Source organism: Alternaria triticimaculans, assembly GCF_023758025.1.
Source record: "Alternaria triticimaculans strain BMP 0046 chromosome Unknown scaffold_4, whole genome shotgun sequence".
Taxonomy (NCBI): Eukaryota; Fungi; Ascomycota; class Dothideomycetes; order Pleosporales; family Pleosporaceae; genus Alternaria; species Alternaria triticimaculans.
Window position 1 is genome coordinate 564,282 of NW_026055961.1, and position 19,722 is coordinate 584,003.

Sequence of the window (19,722 nt, forward strand, 5' to 3'; positions counted from 1 at the left end):
CTTAGGCTAATGCGCTAAGTTAGTAAGCGTAAAAGCTTCTGTAAGAATTGTTATAGAGTTACTTATTATAAGTAATAAAGTAGTGCTTTTGTAGAAGCGTAAAGATTAGTAATAGAATTAGTATTACTATACTCTGTTAAACGCCTTGCGTCTTAAGTATATAAATATAGAACTATATTATCTTCTTAAAGTACTAGGCTTATAACTATTACGTCTAGAAGTATAGAAATAAATAGAAGATAAATTATTATATTATAAGCTTACTTAGAAAGCTCTCTTAAGTAGCAACGCTTCTAAGAGCTTATCTTAATCTATACTAGTATAATTACGTACTATGCTCTTAAGAAGTATCTAGAAGTGCGTTCTGTAACAAGGTCTTATATACTAGTAAAGTACTCTAAATTCTTATAGTTAGTAAGAACTTTAAAAAGCTTATATACGCTAGTAAGCTTAGCTACTTATACTTTAAAGTAGCGTATTATAGTAAGTAACTTTTTATTATAAATAGTATAGTTACGCTTTTTACTTATAAGAGCTACTAAATAGTAAGTAACTAAGTATAGAATACTTCTAATATACTATAAAAGATATTCTTCTAAAGTAACGCCTAAGTAGTCTATCTTAATAATTATTTAGTAAGAGAAGTTCTACTAATAAAAAATAAAGCTTATAATAAATATAGACTTTAACGTTTAGAAAGCTTAATTCTTCTCTAGTCTTTATTTAAACTAGATAGTCTTTTTTATAAGTTAGTAAAAAGAAGTAGCTATCTTAGAAAAGTTAGAGATAAAGTTATAATAAAAGTTTATAAATCTAAGAAAACTATATATACCTATTACTATTATAGGCGCTTACTAGTTCTAGACTACTTAGAGCTTATTTAGGTCTAGACGTATAGCGTGCTCTACTTTAATAATATAACTAAGGTAGTAGACTTTCTTTACTATAAATATACTTTTCTTAAAGTCTAGATTAAGTTAGATATTACGTAGTAGAGTTAGAACCTATTTTACCTTAGTAAAGTAGTTAGCTCTACTTTCTCTAGAGTAGATTAGAATATTATTAAGATACGCTATTATAAAATTACTTAGTACTTTTTTTAGCGTACTATTAATATACTACTAGAAGAATATAAGTATACTAGTTAGACTAAAAGAGTAAATAAGCTACTTAAATAACCTAAATTAAGTATAGAACACTATTTTTACTTTATTACTATTAGCTATATATAGCTTATAGAACATAGTATAAATATTAACTTTAGTAAACTAATAAGCCTCTAAAAGTATATATAGCGTCTTTTTAATTAAGAGTAGTAGATAGTAATTTATAACTATAATTTTATTAAGACTATAGTAGTTAATGTAAAAGCGCTAACTTCTAGAAGCTTTCTTTACTAGAAGAACTAGTAACCTAGTAGAAAAGAAGCTAGCTTAGATCTACTTTTTATTAAGTAGGTTTATAAGCTATATACGTAGCTCTAGTAGCTAGTTACATAATATTAGATATAAAGAGCTCTATAGTGTATTCTACTTATAGCTATACGCGTTTATAAATAAGTTAATATAATAATTAAAGTAGCTTTAGTAAAAAAGTAGCCTACTAGCTTTATTCTTATTAAAGAAGTTATAAAACGTAGCTAACTTAGGTAGTAATTTACTTAGCTTAGACTTTATAAAAAGTTAAATACTTTCTAATAAGAAGTAGAACTAATGTAAAGTATAAGTAAGAGTATAGATACTTATAATAAAAACTACGCTCTTATACCTAGAAATACGCGCTCTATAATCTACTACCTTAGCTATTTTTTTAATACTAATTATTATAATCTCTAGCTACTTTAAAGCTTAGTTATACTTATATACTACTATCTCTCTAGCGTAACTTATAGTAAGAAAGCTTTATAAAATATTAAGAATAACGCTCTTCTAGCGTATTTATAGCTTACTTAGAATAATATTATAATATAAGTTTAGAACTACGTAAGTAATAAGGTAAGTTAGCTAACTATTAATATTATACTTTACTATAGCTAACTATAAGATAATAAAGTTTTATAAGAGATCTACTACTTAGTGTAGTAACTATAGAGTTAATTTAAGAAATTAGGTACTTACTCTTCTAGTAACTACTTTATTAATTACGTAAAAATATTTATACTTTAAGTTAACTAATACTTATATCTACTTAGCGCTCTCTAGAAATAAAAATACTAAAAATAAGCTTTTATTTATAGACTAGCTAATATTAACTAAATAAGTATTAAAGCTATATATTAGTAACTTCTCTACTAATATAACTATAGTCTACCTCTAAGCTAAACTCTTTTTAAAAGTAGTTAGTTTTCTAAATATACTTTCTTTTTATCTAAACTAACTAATTATATTATAATAAAGCGTATTATAGCTATATTTAGGTATACTTTTATATAGTAGCCTACGCGCTTATACTACGTATAGATACCTACTACCTTACACTTACTAAATATATCTATAGAAATTTAGTTTTTTTAGTTAAAAGCTAAACCTCTATAAGAGCCTCTAGATATAGTATCTACTATCTCTATATTTACTATATAAATATTACTATTATAGTTCTACCTCTAAGACGCTATAAGTATAAAGTAATAAAGCTAAGACCTTTAGGTAGACTTTATTTCTACTATCTTAAGGTTAACTATAATAGCCTTATACGTAAGAACTATAGTATTATAGTTAGTATATAATACGCTCTAGTTTATAAAAACTTCTTTTATATAATTATTTAAAGCGTTATAAAGCTAGTTTAGCTTATACTTATTAGCTTAGTAGAGTCTATCTACTTATACTAGAGTCTAGCTAAAGGTAATAAAAAATTTTATAAAAGACTAATACTTTCTCTAGCGTAAATAGTCTAGGTATACTAAAGCCTACTTTTTACTATAAATATTACTATAGTAGAATAATAAGTAGTTAAGAAACTTTAGTAGATTCTAAGTACTATATTTATCTATCTTAAAGTATAAAGTAATCTACTACTAGACTATAGGTAATAGTTTAGCGTTAATAAATATAAACTATAACTTTCTATTCTTTAGAAACTCTTAGTTTATTACTAGCTTATACTTAATTATTACCTTTTAGGCTTAGAAGTACGCCTTATTACTTCTAAAGCGCTTCTCTATCTAAAGAGGCCTACACTTATCTACGTATATAAATAGAAAAGAAGAAAAAAATAAAAAATTTATACTAGCGCTAAAACTACTAATAAATACTTCTATAGTAAAAGTAGTATTTCTCTTTTATAAAGTATTACTAAAAAAAAGTATAGTATTAAACTATATACTTAAGGCCTTAAGGCGTTAGGTAAAGTATTTATTCTAGATCTAGAGTATTTAGAATAAGGCGTAGTCTTCTACGTAGTCTTAAATTAGTTATTATAGTTAGTTTAGAATTACTTATAGAGTTACGTTTTTAGCTATTTTTATTTCTTAAGCTTAGCTAGTTTATTTCTAAACTTATATATAGTGTATAAAAAAGAAGCTTTATAAATATTATAGACTAGCCTTAGAGTTAGAATATACTAAGTATTAATAAAATATTATAAGGCTTAGAACTTAAGAAGCTATATATAGAATCTAAAAGTTTGTATAGTAAGTCTAGACCTTACTTATACCTTCTTTATTCTAGCCTAGGCTTAGGCAAAGTCTAAGACTATTATAATAGTTTATAATATTCTTAGCTTATAGTATAGAGGTGCTTTACTTAAGCGCTTAGCTATAGACCTAGTTACGTTTTTTATCTATAACGTAGAGACTACCTAGTCTAAGTATAAGTATATATTTATAGCTACTATAAATGTTTAAGAAGTATTTAATATACTACTTAAGAATTAGTTTCTTTAATAACTTAAAGATTAAAGCTAGCCTTTAATTCTTAGAAAGCTTATTTAGAAGTTTTTATCTAATAGAACTATCTATATAAGGCTAGAAAATACTACTACTCTAGTCTACTTTATATACTATAAAATACTCTAAAAATTACTACTCTTACTAGTTTTCTATACTTTTTATTTAGCTAAACTTTTAAACTAGAACTAATAATTATACTTTAGATATACTAATAATATTTATATCTATAGAACTACCTATTCTCTAGATAAAAGTACTATATTACTAGCCTTTAATTTAAAGTCTATTAATAAATAAAGAGTAGTAAATAAAGTTATATTTACCTTTAAGAAAACTAAGCTAATTTACCTAATAAGAAAATAGAGCCTACTTTCTCTCTTTATCTAGCTTAATAATTAAGAAATTTACGCTATTCTTTTTAAAGTAAATAGTAGCTAAACTACTCTTTACTAGCTAGAGGTATAGTTTAATAGAAAGCTAATCTTTAAAACTTATATTACTAAATAAGTAGTAGTTATATAAAAGATCTCTTACTACCTTTAAAGTCTTATAAATACTACTTATAGTCTATTTACTATATTTTTTTATAAAGTAGTTATAACTTATATTATACTATTACTATTCTATAAAGCTAAAGTATAGTATAAAAAGAAAATAAAGAACTTATAAATTATTAGAGCTTTCTAGAAGTCTACTATTAGTACTTATATTAAGTAGTATCTAGCTATAATAAACTATACTATAATAACTACTATAAGAGCTATACTACTAGTGTAAAGAACTATACTAAACGCTATTATACTAAAAGAAGCTACTATACTATCTATAGTAGTAGCTTTAAAAGAGATTAAGCTCTAATAATTAGTATATTTACTAAGTATAGATAGTTTCTATCTACTAGTAAATAAAATAACGCTACTTTTTATTTAATAGAGTAGAGAAGCTAAAAGATACTAACGCTTTTAATTAAAAGTTTAATAGATAGCTTAGCTACTTCTAGCTATTTCTAGGCTAATATTAACTAATATTTAATATTTCTTACTAAACTTATAAGAAGACTCTACTCTTAGCTAGGCTAAGGCTAAAGCTATAGCCTCTTTTAAAGTATAGTAGAAGACTCTTAGTTTAATAATAGTAACTATTTTCTTAAATAGCTCTAAGTAATAAATTAAAAGTTAAAAAGTAGTAACTTATAAGTATACTATTTACTAAGAATAAACTAAATTAATAACTAGCTAAAGCTTATTATATTCTTTCTTTTATATATTTAACGTAGAAGTAATAAGAGCTTATAAAGGTCTTATATATATAGTCTATCTTACTTTACTTAGCTACTAAAAGATTATACTCTATATTAATAGTACCTTTATTATTTAGAGTATCTAAGAATAAGTACTAGTATTATTCTAATAGGCTTTCTTATAAATATATAGTATTATAAATACTTATAATATATAAGTATAGTAAGTACTTAGATATACTAGTATCTTTAGAAATAAACTAGTAGACTAAATAGTAAATAATAAAGCTAAAGACCTATATCTACTAGTTAGTTAAGCTAATAACTCTACGTATTTAGATATTAGATTAATTAGTTAGAGCCTACTAAAATAAGCTTACTATAACTAGTAGAATACTAAGAAAGATAAACTATCTACTTAGTACTTATAATAGTAGCTATTTTACGCTACTAAATAGCTACTAACTATACTAACTTTACTCTAGCGCGTACTAGCTAAAGCTTTAATAATCTACTTTAAATATAAAGACTTTACTTAGTATTACTAAAAATATAACTATAAAGATATAACTTTAAAGTATATATATAGTAGAGCTAAGACCTCTAAATATATTATCTTTTATAAAAGAACTTAAGTAAAATTTTAACTTTAGCCTCTTTAACTTAATACTCTTTTTAGTACTAAAGAAGAAAAGCTTAAGTACCTTAAAGAATTAATAAACTAGCCTAATAAATTTATATTCTTTATTAAAGTAATAAACTACTATAGTAGTATAATTATACTATAAATTTAAATTTTACTAAGACCTACTAAATTTCTTAGTATTTTTTAGTAAAGTACTAGCAGCCTAAAAGCTACTATTACTTACCTTTATTTACTATTTTCTTATTATTTTTACTTTATATTTATATTTATTACTCTTTTACTTTATTTATATTTAATATAGTAGTAAGCTACTATAATACTACTAAAAAGTAGTATTACTACTAAATATAATAAGTATAAGAGGCATCTAGAGGCCTTTCTCTTCTTTTTAATATATACTTAATTTACTTTAACTAGACTTATAAAGTAGCGTGCTACTACTATAATCTTTTAGTAGTACTTACTAGAATGCTCTCTAGAAGGTTATATATAGGCGTAAAACTAATATTAATTAATTAATTAGATGTACTAGCGGAAAGTCTCTCTTTCTTATAAGATATAGACCTTCTCTTTTCAAATTCTCGGCACCTCAAACGATGTTTGAAGTTTCGAGAGAACAGAGAACAGCCATGTCAAAGCATCGAGCCAGTTTCGAGACCTGTCGCGGAAGGTGTGGAGTGAGGGTATATAGCTGCAAGGTGTGCTTATATACACCGGCGAGGACGGGAGGAACACCACGTGCTCATGTAAGCCAAGTAACACGAATTCGGCATGCTGTAGACTCAGCGTAGCTTTCAGCAGTTTCCAGCGACATAAACGCTTTGGTCGTATCTTTCAGACCAAGAACTTCCAGGTTCTCGTCATCCCGGTCTCAAGAAACTGTTTCGGAGAACAGAAGACAGCCATGGAGATAGGGGATGCATGTTTCAGATATGTCTTGGGGATAATGGAGCGCGGGAAAGAGCAGGGTTAGGTAGCAGAAGGCCGTGGATTTTATACGCCAGTAGCGACGAAGGCACGAGTACTGATGGCATAGTCGACTTCCGGTTTCGTTCATGCATCGGTCATCCAGGTGTTTCGTATGTTCCAGAGAAAGGGTGCGCTTGTTCATGATATCTATCTACTTCTTTTTTTGGACGCATATGATAACCTGGAGTGTATTTTTCGAGTCTAAATCGCAGCCATGCCTTGAGGAGCCGGCGTTTTGGACAGACCTGAAGGAAGTAGGTGATGGAAAGAGAAGGACAAAGTCGGCGGTCGTAGTTTATATGCACTGGTTAGGCCGCCTCAACGACCATGGCAAGTAGATGTGAATCTTTTTAGTCGTGTTTGCTGAGTACTTCGCCGAATCTTACGGAAGTTTCAGTGCCAGGCTGGTCTTTCTCATAACATCTTTGCTTGGGTTTTTGGAATTAATTTCATGGCAAGGTACCAGTGGGCAATTTAGAAGACGAGAGACAGCCATAGGAGGCTGGGCAAGCTCTTTCGGGAATATCTTCAGGTAAAGGTAGAATGTAAAGTGATGGTGGATGAAGTTGAGAAGTGTCTGGTATATATATACGAGAACCTGAACCGAGCGCTTCTCCATGATCGAGAGACATTCGTGCTTTGGAACCCAAAGAAGGCTTTTTTTGACTGTGTTCACAACCCCTGGGAAAGCGCCCATGTTTTGTCCTACCATATCTTTCTGCGAGCACGGGCATAGAACTCGATGATTGTATCTTTTCGACCTCGAGAAAGACACATACGTCTGACGTGACTAGTTTTTGGGCGCACAAATATGAAACAAAGAAGGTCCATCTTTTCAGTGGTGCGACGTCGAGGATGCGACGGTATCAGGTGAAGTTGGAGGAAGAGATTAGGAACATGCGTCGTGCGGGTCATGTTTTTGAGAGCACAAACATGCCACGAAACCCGTATGTTTTTGCTGTGTAAGAAAGACAGAGTGAGTGATAAGATCCTAGGAGAGGAACAGGAGAGTGGTGTATTTATGTCCATCGCCCGAGCACGCGCATACTGTGATCCCGAGCTTGGTTGCGAGTCAGATGTGCAGTAGTGATGACAAGACCGAGGAGACAGAAAAGGACATAGGACGTAAAACTGGAGCTTTGAGAGCCAGAGCATGAGCGACTGCGCCATGTCTTATGAACAGAGACGTGGTCTAGACGAGAAACCGAGAAGAAGACAGAAACATGTATTGACTTTGTATTACTTTGGGAAGACGCAAAGATCATGGCATCTTTAGACCTCTTTTTAGATAAATCAGGAAGATTGTAGTTGCTTAGGAGACACGAAACCCCGCGCAGAAGGCTGGTGTTTATAAGCTGTCGCCAAGCGTTCCCAGCGTCCGCGCATGAGAAGCGGACCTGCCACTTTTGATACACAGCCATGCGCAATGATCTTCTTGGAGTTCCAGGAGGGGACAGGAACATATTCGGTATCCTGTTTCGGTTACAAAGTCACACACATGCAGCTAGGTGGTGTATGTCTTGGTATGCGAAGACATGTAGTCGCAATGAATGAGTCTCGGGAAGCCACAGCACGTGGGCCCAATCGAGGTTCTATTTTGTGAAGAGAGCGACATAGTCGAGTGCGAATTTTATTTCAAATGACAGGACGGGTTCGTGTTGTCAAAGCCGCGAACAAGCCCGCGAAGAAGGCAGAGACATGTCATACCTATCTACTGCATTTGGAGAAGCACAAACATAAGTATTGGTAATCTCCATTTCGGAGTATAGAGAAAATGATGTTGGCACAAGAAGCAGGCTGTCAGGACCGATATTTATATGCACTATGAAGCCAAGAGAGCTCAGCATGAGCATTTTCGAGTTTGTTTTCTCGCAAAACAGAGCGAGCATTTCGCTATAGATGTTGGCTTTCGAGAGCAAGACCATGTTTGCATCACTATGAAGTTTTTTAGAAAAGGATGTAGCATTAATGAAGGAAGCAGTGCGTCAGGAGCGAGCTGGATATTTATTGCGAGGCCATAGACCCCTTGTGCATGAAGGTCCCGCATTGGTGATTTTCGAAGAGAGGAGGACATCGCGTCGAATCCGTAGACTTTTAGGAACGCGAGCATCCCTGGTTTCCCATTATGTTTTCTGGTCAATGAAGGAAGCGTTGTGGGAGAAGGAAGCGACGGTCGAGGTGGTGATTTATATGCATTGCAAGACCGGAAGAGCCTTGCACGTGCCAGGCTTTGAGTGGTGTTTCTTGGAAGAGAGACCAGCATACCAGATAATAATTCGTCGTTTTAAGGAACGCAAACATGTAGAACTCAATGTGTCGTTCTTATGTTAGACAGAATTACTATTGATGAATACGACAAGAAGCTAGACGATGGCTTTATATCGACAGTAGAGCCGGGAGAACACCGCATAAGCGTGCGCACGTATCCTTTGGAAGAAAGAAAGATATGACATCGATGCCAATTTTGGATACACAGACATAAACGTAACTGTGGTCGATTTTTGGTAAACACGGTATGCTTTGTTGGAAAAGAAAGCAACTATAGATGTCGTAGCTTTATATGGAAAGCACAGCCAGAGGAGCACCACATTGGCGGTTGCCTTACTCTTTTAGAAAACAAGAACATGTCGGACACAGCGACCAAGTTTGGAGAAGCAGACATGCAACGGTTTGTCTCTGTATTTGGTCAGAAGAGCATCGATCGTTGAAGAATGAAGGAAGGTTCGCGACTGTCGCTTTATATCGACAGCAAAGCCAGGAGACCGCCGCCATGGCATTGGCGTCTGCTGTTTTGGAAAAGAGGAACATGTTCTAAGAGTAAGGCAATTTTGGAAACGCAGACATAACCTCTATCTGTCATAATTTTGGTAATGCGCAAAGAGGTGTGTTGAAGAAGAAAGTATCATGCGAGGCCGTGGCTTTATAGGGAAGTCCAGCATGGCCAGAAGAGCGCCACATGCAGGGTTTTCATAGGCTTTTGGAGAAGAGATTCATCCTACAAAAGTGCCGAATCTTTAGCGACACAGACATAGTCTGGTGATGTCTGTGTTTTGATAACCGAGAACGATAGGTGTTGGCGTAGCAAGGAACCGACCGACCGACGCATTGTATGCACCTGCGGCGATTTCGGAAAAGCGAAGAACATGACCATATTGAGTGGGGATTTTGAAATGCTGCAGGCATGCAGAGAAACGCCGTCCATTTTGATAAGACACGGCGTGTGCGTTAATGAAGAAAGCAGGTTGCTGAGACCGCAGCTTTATAAGGATTGTGGAACTAGACCAGCAGTCCATGATAATGGGCGCTGCCCTTTTTCAGAAGAGCGGAGGACATGGTCGAGAATGACGCGTGTTTCAGCAACTGCAGACATGTTCCGACGTCTCACGGCTTTTGAAGAAAGACGCAATGTGTGTTGAGGCAGGAAGAAGAGTACTGGAGAAGTGGTTTTATAGCGTTCGCCATGCCGAGGAGAAGTTCATGACCCCCAAGCCCGAATTTTGTGGAAAAGCGGAAAACATGTCACGTTTCTCTGACCGTTTTGTAAAGGCACAGACATGTCGGGGCTCGCCGTATGTTTTAGTAGGACTGTAAGAACGAGTGGTGATAAGCAGAAGTGATCCGCAAGCCCCGGCGTGTTTATATGCGTTAGAAAAGCGGAAAGGCGACCCATGGATTTCTGACTTGATATGTTTTGGAAAGAGAGAAGGACATCGCTAGGATCGTACATATTTTCTGCGGGCACCAACATATGGCGAAAGGATCTGACTTTTGGTAGAGAGTCAAGTGTGTGATGATAAGAAGTAATGCTTTCCGACGCAGTGTATCGACGTATGTCGCGGGATGTTGCGAGCCACCTATGTATGTAGAAAATAGCTCTTTTAGAAGTAGAAGCAACATTTGCTTTGCTTCGAAATCTCTTAGAAGCACAGACATTGGTCATTCCAAGAGAGATTTTTCGAGAAAACAGACATCATGAACTCGGATGTCTGTTTTGGTGAATGGAGAAGTAAGTATCGATGAGGAATACGCGCCCAAGTGGTAAGTTTATATATGTCACAAGACGAGCGAGAGCGGGTCACATTATCTGTCTTTTTGTATTTCCAAACGCCCATGGATAGTGGCCAACACGTTTTATTTTGAAGCCAGGGCTGCGGAAGTGCAACCAGGGAAAGACATATAGCGACCAATATGCAAATTTGGTTTGGAGGATACAAGGCTATTCAATGATAGTAAACGAGTCTCAAAATACTCGAAACTGCCCATGGCCAGTGGACTTTTCAATTTTTCGAAACAGACAAGACATCGGGCGAACCCGGTAAACTTTTGGAAAAAGTGGAAGTTTGTGAGACGCTCAGCCAGGGAAAGACATGTTTCATCTCTGTTGATTTTTGGAGTTCTCGACGGCTGAGAGAAGTATATGGAAGATGTGAAGTGGAAGACGCCAGATTTATAACTACGAGATTCTACGCTAACCTCGAAGCTGTGCAAGCGCCGGCCATGTGTAGAGTATCGCTGTGTCAGATGACGCCAGAAGTGAAGTGGCTGCACATAGTGCTTCCATGAGGTCTTTTGAAGTTAGTCAAAGAACTTGAACGATACGAAACATGGAGTTTTTGCTGTCACGAGGGCAAACTCCACAGCAATCCAATGAAGCAGTACTTTCTTCGTGATAGCGGCGGGTATAATGACAATGGAATAAACTCGCCGCATTTGATCGACGCCTCTAAACGCTGTTTATGATGCTCGTCAGACTGGAATAGCACGGAAGGTATAACCAAAATACGCCATGGGTGTGTTGATAATTGCAATCGAACCGTGAAACGATGAGAATACGTCAAAAGCTGTGTTGTTTGCTTCTTCACCGACCTCCATGATTGTCGATCGCTTTCTGCCAAACGTGGTCGTTGTCTCTACCACCAGCCACGGCACGTGGAGCAATCCATCGCCCTCGAGGTACCGGCCCTATGGCAGGGCACTACCCGTACAGCCGGATCCGAAATTCGCGTAAGTCACGGTCAGTGTGATGAACAAGCATCCAACGAACGTGCGGGTACTTGCGTCGCGTGTGTAAAGTCTATCCTCTGGGGTGAATTAGCCAATCACAGTGAGTTCAGCCGCCACGAGCAGCAGATGTCGTTTCGAGTCGCGCAGCAAGTCAGGAACGCGACTGCAAATCGCCCGCTTACCCGGGCCGAGTCAATCCACATAGGAGCCTGGTCGTGTGTTACCTGACGGCAGCGGGTGAAGTGCCAACTGGTGCTTGCTGACCGTTGAGCGCTCAGCATGGGGCGAAGATCTTGGCCCGATCATTGCCACGAAGGTCGATTTGAGCGCATTATTGTTCCGAGCAGTGTGCCTGAGACTGCAGGGCGAAGGAACAACAAGACACGTTACGAAGTCGATCACGCGCATGCCAACCGCAGCCCAAGATTACGGCAGAGAAATGACGAGTGCGCGGTAATCCGCGTAGCGTGGCCTCTAGGAAGGGCAGTTGAGACGACTCCAGAGTATACGCCGCGACCAATAAGGAGGGGTCTGGCTAGATGCAACCTTGTATTGTGTAGATCCGAGTGAATGGTTCCTTCCGTCGTAGAGGGCAATAAGAGGTCAGTGCGAGGATGGAGCAGCTGTAGCCGTTGGTGCATAATGGCTTGCAGGATGCAGCGAGGTTGCTGCACGACAGCTCGCCCTTTGACTTGGAGCGGCAGCTGCGGTATTTGTTAGTGGTCGGGAGAGGGTACCAGGAGTGTTGCGATGCATGGGGCTGGTGTAGCGAGTTGCGGTGTGCATGGTGAAGTGGATTGGGAGTGGTGGGGAGGAGACGATGAGGGGCGCCATCTCAGGTTGCTGCATGGCTGCAATGCGGGGCACAAGGTTTGAGGAAGTGCCCCTCTCCTTGTGTATCGCGGAACTGTAAATAATAGTTGGAGGATGTAAACAAAGGTTTTCAGGCTCTGTAATTCGCGCAGTCTTTGGAAATTGCTGCATGAGATGACCTCTCCTCATTGACCAGTGTCAAGAGTGGCTGACCAAGCATTTGTGAAGCTGTGCGGGACAGGACCGAGGTGCAGCAGCGCTTGATGGAATTAGCTTGGGCTCGACGATAGTATTTGCCGGCGCATGTTTCGGCGGACCTCGGGAATGGAGAAATGGTGACAAACGGGATCATGGAAGGGGCCCTGGTGGTGCGTCACAGTGCTTGGTGGGAGCAGAAACCAGTCAGATGGTAGTGGGAAGATGTCATGCTCCGGATTGGGAATGTGTCTCAGGATGAATTTGATGGTAGCCCTACGTCAGCGAGTGGAAGCAGGAAGGCAAGCTGGCAACGCTCCACTGTATAGCTCTGCATGAGCTCATGGCTATTCAGTGAGGGGATGGATTTTATTATTGAAGCAGTTATTAAATCCAGCATTGTTTAGTAGAGACAATAAAGACAGCTAAGCATGTGCCGTTTCTTGACATTGCTAGGACAAGGCTTCTTCGCCGATGGCCCGCACACTTGTGAGATTGCAGCGGTCCACTGCGACGACTGGCGTACATGAAGAAGATGAAAATCGCGCAAGCCAGGCCTGTTGCGTCAAGACGTACACGGCTTCGAGGCAGTGCACACTGACCCATGGGTTACCCCTCGCACACCTGAATATTAGTTGAATATTAGACGTCAGGCCTCGTGAGGACATTCCGAGATTCCTAGTCCCCAAGCCCGCCGCGCTCGCTGTCGTGCTGCCCATCGCGGATACCGGCCACGCAGCCCTCGCCCGCCCAGCCCACGACATCATCTGCCGCTGATCCGCATTTGCTCGGCACGCGTGCACAGCCACTCTGCTGTGGCTCCGGATCCCGTGGTGGGCGCAATTTGAAGCCGCCCCAGACCTCACCGCGACGGCGTTTGTCAGCCCGCCCACGCCTTTCACACTGCGCGCGCCTGCCCGACCTGCCCGCTCGCGCCTGGCGACGACTCCTTCACAGTCACCGTGTTTTTGCACTACAAATCGCCCCACGCGCGCCTTCCGAACCTCATCTCCACCACCACCCGCCGACGCAGATACGCCGTTTTGACCGCCGTACAATAACAGCACCTGGGCTTTTTGCCCGCGAGACACCTGCGTCTCCAAACCCATATTCCCCATAGAAAAGACCCACACCACTTCCTAGCCGCGCCGGCCAGCGAGAGACGAAAAGCAGGGAACATGGCGGCTCCCACGACCAACAACCCACCCAGCACGGCGCTCAAATCTGCGGGCTCGCCGTCCGCCTCCGCCTCGACGGCCTCTTCAGTGCACTCGCAGCCCGACACCACCGTCGTCCTCCCCCAGCCCGTCGTCAACCAGTCTGGCGCCAGCAGCGTGCAAGCCGCCGCCGAAGCGCTGCTCAAGCCCAAGAAGCCCACCATGACGTCGCGCCTCAGCAGCATGATGGGCATAAAGACCGCCCACATGGACAAGAACGGCGACGTCAAGGCCACCAACGGCACCTCGCCCAACGGCCGCCCCCAGCCTGTGCGCCAGGGCTCCGTCACGCGGAAGGAGGGGCCCGGCGCGCCCTACAAGCGCTTCTGGCTCAACGACGACGGCTCCCACGAGCACGTCCTCAAGGTCGCCAAGCGCCAGGAGAAGCTGTCCGACATGTTCCAGAGTCTGATGCTCGGCAAGAAGAAGGGCGACAATGCCGAGGACCAGCCGCTCAGTCTCATGTCAAATTGGGTCGACGTCATGCGCAACGAGAAGGAGAAGCTCGCCGAGCAGAAGAACGCCGTCAACGCCCTCCCGCAGACGCTGGTCCAGAAGTACGGCAAGTGCCAGGAGGTCGTCGGGCGCGGTGCCTTTGGTATCGTCCGCGTCGCACACAAGCAGGACCCCAAGGACTCGAAACGAGAGCAGCTCTACGCTGTCAAGGAGTTCAAGCAAAGACCAGGCGAGTCGGCCAAGCGGTACCAGAAGCGCCTCACATCCGAATTCTGCATATCCTCTTCGATGCAACATCCCAACGTCATCACCACGCTCGACCTGCTCCAGGACGAAAAGGGCACATACTGCGAGGTTATGGAATACTGCTCTGGGGGTGATCTGTACACACTCGTCCTCGCAGCTGGCCAGCTCGAGGTGGCCGAGGCAGACTGCTTCTTCAAGCAGCTGATGCGCGGTGTAGAGTACATGCACGAGATGGGTGTCGCGCATCGGGATCTGAAGCCCGAGAACCTGCTCCTCACCACCCACGGGTCGATCAAAATCACAGACTTTGGCAACGGCGAGTGCTTCCGTATGGCCTGGGAGAAAGAGGCACACATGACAGCCGGTCTCTGCGGCTCGGCCCCCTACATTGCACCCGAGGAGTACGTGGACAAGGAATTCGACCCCCGTGCTGTCGATGTGTGGGCCTGCGGTATCATCTACATGGCCATGAGGACCGGGCGCCACCTTTGGCGTGTGGCTCAAAAGGGCGAAGACGAGTTCTTCGACCGCTACCTAGAGGACCGGAAAGAGGAGGAGGGTTATCGACCCATTGAGGTTTTGCGAAGAGTGAGTCTTGATCTGTACTATCCATGGGACTCTACTAACAACCCCCAGCGACAATGTCGTAATGTCATCTACTCAATCCTCGATCCTATACCTGCCCGCCGCCTGACTGCGCACCAAGTGCTCGCTTCTGAATGGGTTTCCGAGGCCAAGGTCTGCCGTGCAGGCAACGAAGGCTTCTAGGCCCCTTGATTACGGCTGGACCTCCATATTCTTAGCCTTCGTCCTCGCTCACACGACACGGATCTTGAGCCATTTGTCTGGATGTTTGCGTTCGTTTCTTGACTTGGATTTCTTATTTTGGACATACCCCCTTTACGCCCGATGCCACAGCATAGCGAGATTTTGGGCATCGGCAGCTTGTTGCACTCTCGTATGGCGTTTTCTCCTCTCGGCATCAACGGATCACCATAACGATACACACGAGTACTAGATGATGGCGTATGACGTTGCAGAGCGATGGTGGCGGACTGTACGGTTTGGGTGTAGACCTTCGCTCGCTTGTTAATGGGTACTGCGGCTGCATAGGGTAGAGCAGCTTCATGAAATTCTATACGAAAAGCACGCATCTTGTATATGAGCGTGCAGCGTGCCACGCTATCAGTCATGACCCTGCATACGTCTACCATGCATTTACACATCTGAGCAACCTTAAAACATGACGTGCAGAGTGACATGCAGATGCAAACATTCCAGATGGCATGTGATGGACGTGAGTCAAGTATGGCGGATGTCTCTATCTCTTGGCAACGTCATCGCTTAAACATTCCAAGGTTGGAGGCGCCGCAGCCATTCACTAGGCAAGCGGTGAAACAATCAAACGTGTCTTGAGGAACGCGAACGCCTGTTCACGCCGCGCCTGCAACCCCAGCTCCTCCTGGCCTACCCCATGTTCCTCCTCGACTTCACTGGGCGGCTCGAAGAAATGCAACCAAGCAATGCTCACGACTGGCACTCCGCTCCGTAATTGGGCTCTCTTCCTGCTGCTATGCAGCGCACCCGCGTCCACCCTCGCTGAGGCAGCGAATGAGACGCCTACCGTCGAATCGAGCGCTACTGCACACTCAGGTGCCACGACGCAGCATACCTCTGCCCCCGCGCCATCGTCCACGTCCTCCTCGTCGCTGTCACCATCGTCCGTCCGGAGATACACCTCGAGTCAAAACACGTGTCCGTACCGCACCATAAACTATATCACGCATACGCTCCCGCAGCAATGCGCAAAGACGAGCTGGTCGGCGCCCGCCGAGGCAGGAGCGACCAATGGCACAGGCGCTGAGGAAGGAGCTCTAGCTGGTCTACAGACTCCAATACCTGGTTTAGACGGAGGAATAGAGGGCATTGCAGGAGACAAGGGCGCAACCCCAGTAGCCACCAAGGCCGATGAGACTGGCGCAACCTCAACTGCATCCAGCAGCGACACAGCGAGCGCAGAGCCGGAGCTTGACTTGGAGGCAGACTCGCCATTCGACAACGCCAACTTCCTCTCTTTTGACGAGTGGAAGAAGAGGAACCTGGCCAAGGTCGGTCAATCGCCAGAAAACGTCGGACAAGGACGGGCAGCAGGCACAGACCAAGCCGCACGGCGACGACCCGTAAACGTCAACGCCCTAGACTCGCTCGGCGACGAGGGCGAGATATCTATCGACTTCAGTGGCTTTGGGTCACCGGACGACGAGGACATAGCGAACAACTTCCAGCACGGCAAACAGAGCGCTGATACCTCAAAAGCTGCTGGTGGAGAGGGCAAAGTCGCACCAAACTCATTCGCCCTCAGCAAAGATGCGGGCAAAACGTGCAAGGAGCGCTTCAACTACGCCTCATTCGACTGTGCAGCTACAGTGTTGAAGACCAACAAGCAGGCGAAGAGCTCGTCTTCCATCCTAGTGGAGAACAAGGACAGCTACATGCTGAACATATGTTCCGCAGACAACAAGTTCCTCATAGTAGAGCTCTGTGACGACATTCTCGTGGACACCATCGTCCTCGCTAACTACGAGTTCTTCTCCTCCATGTTCCGTCATTTCAGGGTAAGCGTGTCAGATCGCTATCCTGTGAAGATGGAGAAGTGGCGCACGCTGGGCACATTCGAGGCAAGGAATTCGAGAGACATTCAGCCTTTTCTCATTACTGAGCCGCAGATTTGGGCACGATACTTGCGCGTGGAGTTTCTGACTCAGTTTGGGAATGAGTACTATTGCCCACTTAGCGTTTTGCGCGTCCATGGTACGACGATGATGGAGCAGTTTAGGCAAGAAGAGGAGGAGGCAAGAGGTATTGAGGATGACGAGAATCTAGAGGCGGAGGGCGTTGAGGTCAAGAAGGCGGCTGAGGATAGTGGGCCCTTACCGCCAGAGGAGATACCGATCGAAGCGGTGAAGGATCTCAGCATCAATTCGGAGGACTCAGCGGCGAGCGACGTTGCTCAGCGAGACATCTCTCCGGACGTCAAGTCTGACTCGCTTCCTAATGATGTGCCATACGGAAGTCCTCCGTCGCCTACTGCCGTAGCAGAGCCAGCGATTGATGATCCACAGCATCAGCCTGTGTCGAGTTCGACGTTCATCTCATCTCCGTCGGTGACAAGCAATCACGAAGTCACCAGCGATAACAGTACAGCTAGTGGGGACACGAAGTCACTGGATGTTCCTTCGCCTAGCCCGACAGATTCCATCCCGCAGGCTCAGAGCCCTACTTCTGAAGCTTCAACGATCAACCCTTCAAGCTCTTCGTCCCGATTTGACAGCGCTGCAACACAAACTGCGAACACCGCAGGCTCCTCTTCGGGCAGTCCAGCAGCCAAGGCATCGAACAACAGCACAATTGCAAACCCACCATCACAAGGACGAGGGTCCTCTACACAGCCAAACGCACCCGCACCCTCAACGCAAGAATCATTCTTCAAGTCAATCCACAAGCGTCTCCAGTACCTCGAAGCTAACAGCACGCTTTCACTACAATACATCGAAGAGCAATCCCGGGCGCTTCGAGATGCGTTTGTGAAAGTGGAAAAGAGGCAACTAGCAAAGACAGAGAAGTTCCTGGACCATCTTAATAGTACGGTCATGCTAGAACTCAAGAGCTTCCGCAACATGTACGACCAGCTGTGGCAGAGCACAGTCATCGAGATAGAAAGTATGAAAGAGCGTCAGCAGTCCGAGATCGGCGAGATAGGCACTCGTCTCAGCCTCATGGCGGACGAACTTGTCTGGCAGAAGAGAATGGCCGTCGTGCAATCCACCCTTCTACTTCTCTGCCTGGGTCTGGTTCTCTTCGTCAGATCAGGCACTCTCGGATCTACAGCCGATGTACCAATCGTACAGCAGCTAGGCAACAGGTACACCAGTTTCTTTGAGTCTTCACCTCCAAGGAGCCCGCCGGATACCTCAGGCATGGCGAGACAACGCCGCACTTTCCGCAACATGTGGAAGAGCGACGCGTCTGCACACCTCAGTGACCACCACCACAACGATAGCGACGGCGGCGGTCAACACAATCTGTCAGATGCCGAAACCGATGGTCTGAGAAGTCCGGTGCAGATCGAGTATAGTCCACCTACGCCCACGACACCTACCATTCATTCTACCATACACAGAAACGGCGACCATCAAGACGAAGACATATCAAGTTCACCTATCCGCGTAAACGGTGTCCATAATGACCAAGAAGACAACCCAGAACACGATGATAGAAAAGAAAATATCCCTCCAACACCTACGTCGGCAGTATCAACAGCGGAAGACCAAGCCGCCCGGATTCAAGTCCTAGAAACGCAATCGGGACCTGCGACGCCGAATGGAACCAGGGATAGTAGACCGAGTTGGGAAGAGGTTGATCGTGCGATGGACTTACTGAAGGCGGAGGAAGCCGGGCAGCAGGGAAATACCCAAGGACCAGGAAAAGCGGAAGAGTTGGTGTCAAGAGGTTCGCTTGACTCGCCACGGTCGCCGGGCTCGCCGGGGAGTATAGGGAGTCCGGGGAAGAAGAGGAAGAAGAAGGGTGGCGGTGGTGGGAATGGGCATGGGGGTGGACTGGGCAATGGAGGTGCGAGCGGAGGACAGGGGAAGAAGAAGAGAAGTCCGCTAAGGAGGAGTCACAGTAACTTTGATGGGGCAGGTGGGAGTGGGGAGTGATGTCCGGAACCTAACGGGCGCACGATATTCTTTGGTATTCAAGAAGAGCGAATTGGTTCTGCATCGTTGGCGCATAGGAATGATGGCGTTTGTGTTAGCATTGCGATACTTCACTCAAACCAGAGATTGAGGTGCTATATATAGTGGTGTTCAGATACACACATCGTCGCACACTTGTCCCCTCGAACATGTCCATGATACTCTACACCTTTATCACATCTACACATCTCGACATTTTTTTCCATCCCATCTCACATCAAACTCCTTCCTAATCAAGTAACTTGTCAAAAAACCGTGGATAGCGGTTTCACTCTCCTACACTCCAACTA

General features: G+C 42.9%; 2 protein-coding genes across 2 annotated transcripts; both read left to right on the forward strand.

Annotated features, from left to right (window-relative positions):
* Nucleotides 1–13,934: 13,934 nt before the first annotated feature.
* On the forward strand, nucleotides 13,935–15,443 carry J4E78_003781 (uncharacterized protein; the record flags this gene model as incomplete). The annotated part of the gene is made up of 2 exons (XM_049364417.1): nucleotides 13,935–15,263; nucleotides 15,312–15,443. The coding sequence occupies 2 exons, from the start codon at nucleotides 13,935–13,937 to the stop codon at nucleotides 15,441–15,443; spliced, it is 1,461 nt and encodes a 486-aa protein (XP_049223495.1).
* Nucleotides 15,444–15,966: 523 nt separating this feature from the next.
* J4E78_003782 (uncharacterized protein) lies at nucleotides 15,967–19,393 on the forward strand (the record flags this gene model as incomplete). Its single annotated transcript, XM_049364418.1, has 2 exons — nucleotides 15,967–15,972; nucleotides 16,061–19,393. 2 exons carry the CDS (start codon nucleotides 15,967–15,969, stop codon nucleotides 19,391–19,393), a joined length of 3,339 nt encoding a protein of 1,112 aa, XP_049223496.1.
* Nucleotides 19,394–19,722: the final 329 nt, after the last annotated feature.